At 35.7% G+C, this 10,621-nt stretch overlaps 1 protein-coding gene across 1 annotated transcript in view; it reads right to left on the reverse strand.

Moving 5' to 3' along the window:
• Window positions 1–7,476, reverse strand: part of SdhD (succinate dehydrogenase, subunit D) — a 32,185-nt gene extending 24,709 nt beyond the window's left edge. The window contains exon 1 of the mRNA XM_089093019.1: window positions 7,339–7,476. Coding sequence (XP_088949145.1) covers window positions 7,339–7,351 — 13 coding nt within the window. The 5' untranslated portion in view covers window positions 7,352–7,476. The remainder of the gene's footprint in view (window positions 1–7,338) is intronic.
• Window positions 7,477–10,621: the final 3,145 nt, after the last annotated feature.

The following is a 10,621-nucleotide window of genomic DNA, read 5'->3' on the forward strand; positions in this document are numbered from 1 at the left end:
TCCATTTAGATGTCTTAATTGGGGTATTCAGAAGGGTATTTAGGCTAATCATTTTAAGACATGTTGTGTCTGATAATTTCTTATCTTGGACAGATATTAGCAGAGATCCATCACAGTTAATATTAGGAAAAAACATTGATTTTAGCAACTTAAAAATTAAAACTGTTATCGAGCTACTCTTTTTTATTTCAAAGGGGGTAGAAAGAAAAATTTGAAGGTAAATTCCTAAGTTTTGGGAGGAAGGATTTTGCGCATGGGCAGGGGAAATACATTTGGTTGTGAATATTTTTTTCTTTTTTTAGAGCTTCTAGAAAGGACCTTTTGAAACCAATTTTGATCACTTATGGTGACATTAACCCCTACACTTATCATTGTCCTCTTCTCAGAATTGGAGCTATCATTTGAACTTTGAGATATTGTGCTTGACCAGCCAAGATGGGTATCCCTTTCACTGGCATTTGAGGTGGGATCTGGGGGGACTTTTTTTTGGAGAACTTCTAATCGTTGCCTATTGGAAAAAGCTTAAAACAAAACTAAAACAAGAAGGGATAATAGAATGATATCAAACCGTCTGCACTATACTATGGGGAGGAGAAACACCACAGTATAGCCCTGAGGATGAATTGAGCAGGATTGGCTTGGTAAAACTGCTGATTAAATGTGATAATATTTCACAAGAAAATTTATTTTAAATTTCTTATAAAGTTGCTCCTTGTACGAGCATAGAGATCTGTGATTTTATTTCTTCTTTAAGTAGCAGTAACACAGCTGATGCGCTTGGACTAACAAACCATGTGCTTAAGTCTGTTTCTTCTTATGTTGTTGAACCTCTTACCCATATTTTTAATCTATCTATTTCAAAAGGTGTATACCCTGATTTGTTTAAAATTGCAAAAGTAATCCCTCTTTTTAAGAAGGGTGACCCCAGCTTAGTGTCAAATTATAGACCTATATCAATTCTCCCAATTTTCTCGAAATTACTTGAAAAAGTTGTGCATAAGAGGCTTTTTTCATTCCTGTCTACGGGTGCTTCAATTGGAATCGGTTTTGTTCTGTCTGATCACCAGTATGGCTTCCAACCTAAACTCTCTACTGCATGTGCTCTAGTTGACATTACAGAATTCGTGCGTGTTAACATAGACAAGGGTCGTTGTGTTCTAGGACTATTTCTTGATTTTTATAAGGCTTTCAACATGGTAGATCATTTTGTCGTACTGGGAAAACTGTCTCTACATGGAGTTCGGGGAATTGTCTTTGAATTGTTTAAATCTTACCTGTCTAATAGATCTCAGTTTGTCTGTTACGATGAGAAATGTTCTGATCTAGCTTTGGTTTCCAAAGGGGTACCTCAAGGCTCAGTTTTGTGACCACTCCTCTTTCTTATTTATATTAATGACCTTCCTCCATCTCCTAACCTTGATACCCACACTGTTTTGTTTGCAGACAATAGTAATTTTTTCGTGGTTTCCAATGATCTGCCCTCTGCTGCTGCTAAGGCTCAGCTTCTGCTCAACCATGTGCGTGATTGGTGTGAGTAGAACGGGATGCTGTTGAATAGCTCTAAGAGTAGTATTATTCATTTTCGAACCCCATACCACATGTATGAACCTTCCCCAACAATCCTTGTTTTTTATGGTACTGATATAACTCCCCAGTGCTCTTGTGTTAAACTTCTTGACGTACCCGTTGATTGTATTCTTTCTGTCAAAACTCATGTTTTTTGTAAATATTCTATAATTTCTCGTCAAGTGTATAAGCTTCATTGTGCCAATCAGTTTCTTCCTACCAACGTCAAACTTGCTCTTTATTATGCATTTGTCCTTCCTTATCTTTCTTATTGCTGAACTGTATGGGGCAATACTAACTATTCTTCCCTTTGGCGACTCCGAACAGCACAGAATAGAGTGGTGAAGGCAACATTTCGCCTACCCCGACTCTATCCTACAGCTGATCTTTACAGTGATACAGGTCTAGATACCTTAGATGTGGTTATCAAGAAGCAGAACCTAAAACTAGCTCATTGAGCCTTCAATTTCTTGCTTCCTCCAAACATCTTATCCTACTTTGATGTAGCATCAACACATAAGTGCCAGACTTTGCTTCGGAGCTCTGTTCACAGATTTCAGCTGCCTAAAAGGGTATCCTCAGCAGCTCAGAGGTCACCAATTTATAGAACAATTGCTCTTTGAAACTCTATTCCCAGTGAGCTTTCTCTTATCAAAAACTCTTCTTCCCTTTCCAGAAAAATATTCTCTAAGGCTTGAAGTAATTTCGTTTTTTTTTCTTTATTTCTTTATTCATTTTGCTTTATCTATTTATTCTGCTTTACTTTATATAGTTTTTTTTTCTTTTCTCCTCTCTCATTATGTTGAATGAGATTCAAACCCTGCTGTTTAATAATATTATTAATGGTTTGGAGATTTAATAAATTACAGGACATTTTAAGTTCATATAAAATTAATTAAAAGGTTTTTGTTTTTCATGTTTGTGTTTTTTTTTTTTTTTTTTTTGTTGATTTTTCTCGCATTGTGTTTATATTTTTGAGATATGGTTGTATTTTTTTTCCTTCCCTGATTTGTTTTGTATGGATTTTGTGATTGATAGGAGGTCCTCTACAAGCTATGCTTCTTGGGACCTCTAGCGCTTAAGTGTATTTATGTATTTATTGTAGTATTTAATAAATTGAAATGAATAAATTGATGAGGACACTCCCCCACAACCCTCAGGGCAAGGGTTGTAAGTTATGCCCTGGGGACATATAAGGTTTTTATAGAAGGCGATGTTGTAAAAGCTTCAAAAAAGGCTCATTCGATTGCAAATTCAAAGGGGCTAGTGCCCTTTTTAATAGGTGAAAGTGATTGGAGGGCAACTAGCCCCCCCCCCCCCGCCCATTATTCTCCCAAACACATCCAATCAAAATTTTGAGATAGCCATTTTGTTCAGCGTAGTTGATATCCAGATAGAAAATATGTTTTGAGGAGGACACTCCCCCACAACCCTCAGGGCAAGGGTTTTTAGTTATGCCCTAGGGGCATATAAGGTTTTTATAGAAGGCGCTGTCATAGAAACTTCAAAAAAGGCTCATTCGATTGGATATTCAAGGGGCTAGTGCCCTTTTTCATAGTCAAAAGTGATTGAAGGGCCACTAGCCCCCCCCCCCCGCCCCTCATTCTCCCAAACACATCCAATCAAAATTTTGAGATAGCCATTTTGTTCAGCATATTTGATTTCCAGATAGAAAATATGTTTTTGAGGAGGACACTCCCCCACAACCCTTGGGGCAAGGGTTTTAAGTTATGCCCTAAGGGCATATAAGAACAATGTTGCACAATGTACTATATATTATTTTTTTCCTTTAGAGCAGGGCACTTCACATGGAAGGGGTCGTCGAAGAAACTTCAAAAGGGGCTCATTCAATTGGAAATTGAGAGTTCTAGTTGCCTTTTTAATAGTCAAAACTGATTGGAGGGCAACTAGCTCCCCCCCCCCCCCCTCCATGCCCATCATTCCCCAAAACACATCCAATCAAAATTTTGAGATAGCAATTTTGTTCAGCATAGTTGATTTCCAGATAGAAAATATGTTTTGAGGAGGACACTCCCCCACAACCCTCCAGGCAAGGGTTTTAAGTTATGCCCTGGGGGCATAACTTTAAGGTTTTTATAGAAGGCGTTGTCATAGAAACTTCAAAACAGGTCTTTCAATTGGAAATTTGAAGGGCTAGTGCCTTTTTTAATGGTCCAAAGTGATAGGAGGACAACTAGCACCCCCCCCCCCATGCCCATCATTTCCCTTAACACATCCAATCAAAATTTTGAGATAGCCACTTTTGTTCAGCATGGTTGATTTCCAGATAGAAAATATGTTTTTGAGGAGGATACTTCCCCACAGCCCTCAGGGCAAGGGTTTTAAGTTATACCCTGGGGGCATACAAGATTTTTAAAGAGGGCGTTGTCGTAGAAACTTCAAAAAAGCTCATTTGATTGGAAATTCAAAGGACTAGTGCCCTTTTTAATAGTTGAGAGTGATTGGAGGGCTACTAGTCCCCCCCCCCCACACCCATCATTCCCCCAAACACATCAAATAAAAATTTTGAGATAGTCATTTTGTTCAGCATAATTGATATCCAGATAGAGAATATATTTTTGAGGAGGACACTCCCCCAGAACTCTCAGGGCAAGGATTGTAAGTTATGCCCTGAGGGCATATAAGGTTTTTATTGAAATCTTCGTCGTAGATATATGAAATAATGATCCGTCGATTGGAGGCTCAAGAGACTAAGGCTCTTTACAATATTCGAAATTCATTGGAAGGTATCCAGCATCCCTCTCACGCCCACCTTTTTCCCAAAAATTTTCTAGAAATATTGTTGGATGTCTCTTTTATTAAGCGTAGTTAAATGTTTTGGAAATTAACTCTATAAGGATGACAACCCCTCCCCCCACAGCCCTCAGGGCAAGAGTTGTAAGTTATGCCCTGGGGCATATATAGTTTTTATTGAAAGCGTTATTGTAGAAACTTCAAAAGGGCTCATTCAATTGGAAATTGAAAGGGCTAGTGCCTTTTTCAATAGTTGAGAGTGATTGGATAGCAACTAATGCCCCTCTCATGCCCACCATTTTCCAAAACACATCCAATCAAAATTTTTAGATATCCATAGTTGATCGTTCTGGAAATTAGGTATTTTAGGATGATAACCCCCTCAGAGCCCTCAGTGCAAGGGTTGTAAGTTATGCCCTGGGGGCATATAACGTTTATATAGAAAGTTGTTGTATAAATCATAGGCAGCACGATTGCGCTGCCTAAGTAAAGAACAGGGACACTTGAGAAGAAGACAAGAAACAGGGACTAAGTAAAGAGGAGGACATTCCCCCACAACCTTCAGGGCAAGGGTTTTAAGTTATGCCCTGGGTGTATATAAGAAGGATGTTGGCACAATGTATTATTTATTAATTTTTTCCTTTAGAGCAGGGCACTTTGTATCAAAGAAGTTGTTGTAGAAACTTCAAAATGCACTCATTCAATTGGAAATTGGAGTGGCTTGTGCCCTTTTAAATAGTTGAAAGTGATTAGAAAACGACTAACACTCCTCTCATGTCCACCATTTCCCCAAAAACATCCAATCAAAATTTTGAGTTAGCCATGTTGTTTAACATAGTTGAAAGTTCTGGAAATTTGGTCTTGAAGGATGACAACCACCCTAACAGACCTTAGGGTTAAAATTGTAATTTATGCCTTGGGGGCATATAAGGTGTTTATAGAAAGCATTGTCATTTCCAAAAGAACTCATTTGATTGGAAATCAAAAGGCCTAGTGCCCTTTTTAATAGTCGAAAGTGACTGGAAGGCTTGATATTTTTATAGTAATGATCAAAGTGGGTATAATGCACTATTTTTTGTTGTTGTTTAGACCAGGGCACTTTGTATCAAAGGAGTTGTTGTGGGAACTTCGAAAAGGGCTCATTTGATTGAAAATAGAAAGGGCTGATGCCCTTTTTAATAGTTAAAAGTGATTTGAGGGCAACTAATCCCCCTTCCACTCCCATCCTCCCTTGCCAACCCTCCCCTTTCTGCTCTTAAAATTTAACCAAATCAAAATAGCATAAGGGTATCCAAGCTATAAAAGAAAGTAAATTTTTGGCAAATGGTATCAAGTTTTCCATTTCAGGTCAACCAGAGGAGGTATGAAACTAAATTCAACAGTACTATTTGTGTCCAGATTTTTAAAAGGGTATATGTTGTTAAAAAATGCTGAAATTTTTTTCCAGCATACAAATAGCAGGCCAAACTATAAAGTCTTAAAAACCAAAAAAAAAATTTAGTATTATTTTCTTTTTCTCTGAAAAGACTATGTCAATATAAAACAAACAGAAATTAATTTTAAAAACTTTTTCCACAAAACAAGTTTTTCAAAGAAAAGTAAAGAACTCCATTAAACAAAAAATGAGCAAAAATAAAATAAAATAATCTACCAAGCATGAAACTACCCCAAATCACTATCAATAAATAAATGAAACCCTAAATGAACAGAAATTACAATAATTAACCAAGTCAAACTCAAAACAAGCAGAAATTAACATAAGTTGATCACAAACCCCCTATGCCTTCCCAAGGCCAGAACAAAATTTGCACTTTACAGAAAAAATACAAATGAATGTGCATTGTCAGTTTAATATAGATATACTGATATTTAGTAATCAAAATGTTAATATTATTTGATTTATTTAAGTTATAAAAATAAAAAAATTTATATATTTTTAAGTAAAGTGCAAATTTTGTCCTGGCCTTGGGAAGGCATAGGGGTTTTGTGACCAACTTATGTTAATTTCTGCTCGTTTTGAGTTTGACTCGGTTAATTATTGTAATTTCTGTGTGTTTTAGGCTTCATTTATTTATTGAGTGATTTGAGGTAGTTTCATGCTTGGTAGATTATTTGATTTTATTTTTGCTCATTTTTTTTTTAAATGGAGTTCTTTACTTTTCTTTGAAACTTATTTTGTGGAAAAAGTTTTTTAAATTAATAAAATAGAAAAGACAATGTAAAGAATGGCTTTACCAAATCCATATCATGCTTCTGAGTCATCCAGGACCACCCACTTTTAGCTTGGAAAACTCCACATGAGGCCATGGACATCATCAGGCCTGTCATATTGGCAAATTCCAGGACCCTCTAGAGGGAGAAGGAGTGGAGATAGGTACTTCAAAGGACCTTCTCAGGGCATAGCCTCCAGACCCATCCCTGAAAGTTTCATTTTTCTAACCTAACCCCTTTCCAAGATAGCCAAAAGTAGCTAAAGTAGAATTTTACCATTAAAAATTCCATATTTACTAGTCATAGCTCAGAAAAGGAAAAATCTCCAAAATTACTAAAAAAGTAATCAAATAGTAGGCTATACTCACCTTATCTCTATATCAGTTAGGGAATCTTATATATAGCCTAGGTCTATGGACCTACCTATCTAACTGCACTACTTTCCAAGATAGAAAAAAATTCCTTCATTAAGAATTTCGCCTAAAACCGTCTTTTGGAGCTTGAATGGAATTATACAATACCTATTGGTAAATTGTTGAAGGGTTTGTCAAGTGAAATGTTCACCAATTAGCTATAAAAAAAGATATCTAAAAGGTTACTGACTTGGCTACTTTTTCATATAGCAAAAACCCCTCACAGAGAACTGCATCAGGTTTTCTTCTGTGTTTTTATAGTCCTAGCCTAAGTAAATTGGGTCTTGGGAATTTTTTTCCCCCACCTTCCAAGAACCATGGTAGTTTGCCGTAGACTAGTTAGTAAGTTATACTATTATTCAAAAAAATTTATTGCAATATTATTATACAATACCAAAGGTACTCATTTGGAGTTATACAATCGGCTTATAGGATTTAGGAAAATAAATCCTCAAATTAGCCGTTTTCTTTCAGTTGTAATTCAACTAATGAGCAACGTTTCAACGACAGAGAAAGGGTAGCTGCAGGGATGGGTGCAACCTAATAAAGGGCGAACCACAACCCGAAGTAACCGGAAGTTTAAGAAAGCATTATGTTTTTAAAAACTGTCTAGTCGGAAAGAAATTCCATTTAAAACTGACGCAGGAATGGTAAGGGCTGTTTTGGCTAAGTTTGGAGTAAAAGTTTATTGGGGAAGCAAATTTGTGGAAATTTTGAAAGAGTCTCAAACCCATCAAAATGGAGTCGGATCGAAATGAAAAGTAAACCATTGGAATCAACTTTGACGAAAACCCAGTTCAGTATAATTACAGTCCCTCATGTCCTTGAACTACAAGGAAAACCCCTTGGATGGGAAGCACTGGTAAAAAAAAGGGTATTATAATAATCTCCATGCTTAAAAATTCTTAACTGGAGGTTTACAGCTCCCCCTCTTTGAAGATCCCCGGCCAGCCCTTTAATTAAGTAAAACTAAAAATCTCTCCGAAAGAATACTGCCAGGTGAAAAAAATCTTTAAAACCGAATTTGGAATATAAGCTGTTGTTTATGTTTACCTTAACAGTAAAACTTAATTACGAGTTTTAGTTACACTGGGTAATATCGTCACATAAAAAAGGTGATAAATCTGACGTAAATAATTGTCATCCCATTGCAGTTTTATCGCCTTCATTTGAAGTGTTTGAAAAAAAATTAAGAAAGGATTTCTAATTATTTGGTAAGATAAATTATTTTTACCCAATACCATTTTGGATCTAGGGCAAGCTATTTGACAGAATACGCAGTTGCAGCTCTTCTATTAGAATTAAATGATTGTTTAGATGATTTCCATGTGGCTGATGTTTTCTACGATGTTAAGAAAGCATTTGACACGTTACACCATTAAATTCTTTCTGACAAAATGGAAAACGCAGGCATAAGAGGGATAGGAATAGACTTAGTGAAATCATGACTGTGTGGACGTAAAATTACGGCAGATATCGATGGAAAACTGTCTAATTTAAAAAACCTTGATGATATTGGTGTCCCTCAAGGTTCAGTATAGGTCCGCTCTAATTTTGATTTTTATTAAGGATATTCCACAAAGTTTGCAGGGGAGTAGTAGTCTTGCTATTCTATTTGCAGATGACACAGCTATATCTGTTAAAGCGAGTGATTCAGCTACATTAATTGAAAATTTTATTGTAACTGTTACTTCAGTTAATCTATGGTTTGCTTCTAATAATCTAGAACCAAATTTTACTAAAACTGAATTTATGGTTTTTGGTCGTTGAAAATGCGCCACTCAATTGATTTCTTGTCAGGAGCTTCAGGTTGGTCCCCTTCCTCAGAAGATCCCCGTCCCAGCCCTTTAATTAAGTAAAACTAAAAATCACTCCGAAAGAATACTGCCAGGTGAAAACAATCTTTAAAACTGATTTTGGAATATAAGCTGTTGTTTATGTTTATCTTAACAGTAAAACTTAATTACGAGTTTTAGTTACACTGGGTAATTCCGTCACATAAAAAAGGTGATAAATCTGACGTAAATAATTGTCGTCCCATTGCAGTTTTATCGCCTTTATCTAAAGTGTTTGTAGAAAAATTTTAAGAAAGGATTTCTAATTATTTGGATAAGATAAATTGTTTTTACCAAATACCATTTTGGATCTAGGGCAAGCTATTTGACAGAACACGTAGCTGCAGCTCTTTTATCAGAATTCAATGATTGTTTAGATGGTTTCCATGTGGCTGCTGTTTTCTACGATGTTAAGAAAGCATTTGACACGTTACACCATTAAATTCTTTCTGACAAAATGGAAAATGCAGGCAAAAGAGGAATAGGACTAGAATTAGTGAAATCATGTCTGTGTGGACGTAAAATTGCTGTAGATGTCGATGGAAAACTGTCTATTTAAAAAAAATCTGGATGATATTGGTGTCCCTCAAGGTTCAGTATTAGGTCCACGCTTATTTTCGATTTTTATTAACGATCTTCCGCAAAGTTTGCGGGGGAATATTGGTCTTGCTATTCTATTTGCAGATGACACAGCTATATCTGTTAAAACGAGGGATTCAGCTACATTAATTAAAAATTTTATTGTCACTGTTATTTCAGTTAATCGATGGTTTGCTTCTAATAATCTAGTACCAAATTTTACTAAAATTTAATTTATGGTTTTTGGTCGTTCAAAACGCGCCACTCAATTGATTTCTTGGAAGGAGCTTCAGGTTGGTGAGAATAAAACTTGTAGGATTCAGTCATATCGTTATTTAGAAAGTTTTTCATGATCCATTGTTGTCTTGTTGTAATCACATCGATCATTTAAGGGTTAAACTTGCTCAAAATATTGGGTCGATGTACCGTGTGAAATACATTTTTCAATTTACCATACTAAAAATAATTTACCACTCTTTAATTGCTTCGTACTTGAATTACTGCTCAATTGTTTATCTTAATACCTTTTGGACGCATTTAAAACAATTACAGGTACTACAAAATAGGGCAGTAAGAATACTTGGAAATTCTTCACATTGACCTCCAAAACTTGAAAATACATCTGAAACAAAAACGATGTTCTTTTTTCTAAATGTGTCGGATTCAAAACGTATACTTGATGTAAATATTTACTTATCGGTATTTTCAAATTCAAAATCCTAAAAATTATTTCTACAATAAATCTCTGTTGATTTTGCCCCCTTTTTCGGATCGTCGGTGGGCGGGAATATACCAAATTCCTTTTGGAAACTCTTTTTTTTCAAACAAATTTTTTGGTTTGTTTCAAGCAGTATTTTGAGCTGATGAATCTCCAAGTGATTCACCAATTAGTTTTTTTTATTTGAAAGAAATGTATTGAAAAGAAAAAAAAAACTTCTGATGAGCTACACATCAGACTAACAATAAGAAACTAGATACATAATCTAATATTTAAGGTACAAAACAGTAAAATCTTTGGAGGCTCGGGTAACTTGCTTGGCAAAAGTAGATTTCCAGTCAGAATATTCGATTTTAAATTGCCTTTAGTTCCTGGGAATAGGCAGTTCGAGCACTTTTACTTCACACAAGCCAGACAAATTTTGTATTTTAAAAAAATGTGTGAAAGGAAAACAGAAGAAAAAGTACTTCTGTCATGAGTATTTCAAGCAACTTATTGGAAGCAGTAAAGAGCCCGTATAGGTTTGCAGGTCTTTTCTTGAAGAA

The sequence above is a fragment of the Artemia sp. Qi Xiang Cuo genome, chromosome 8 (assembly GCF_049724085.1).
Source record: "Artemia sp. Qi Xiang Cuo chromosome 8, ASM4972408v1, whole genome shotgun sequence".
Lineage (NCBI taxonomy): Eukaryota > Metazoa > Arthropoda > Branchiopoda > Anostraca > Artemiidae > Artemia > Artemia sp. Qi Xiang Cuo.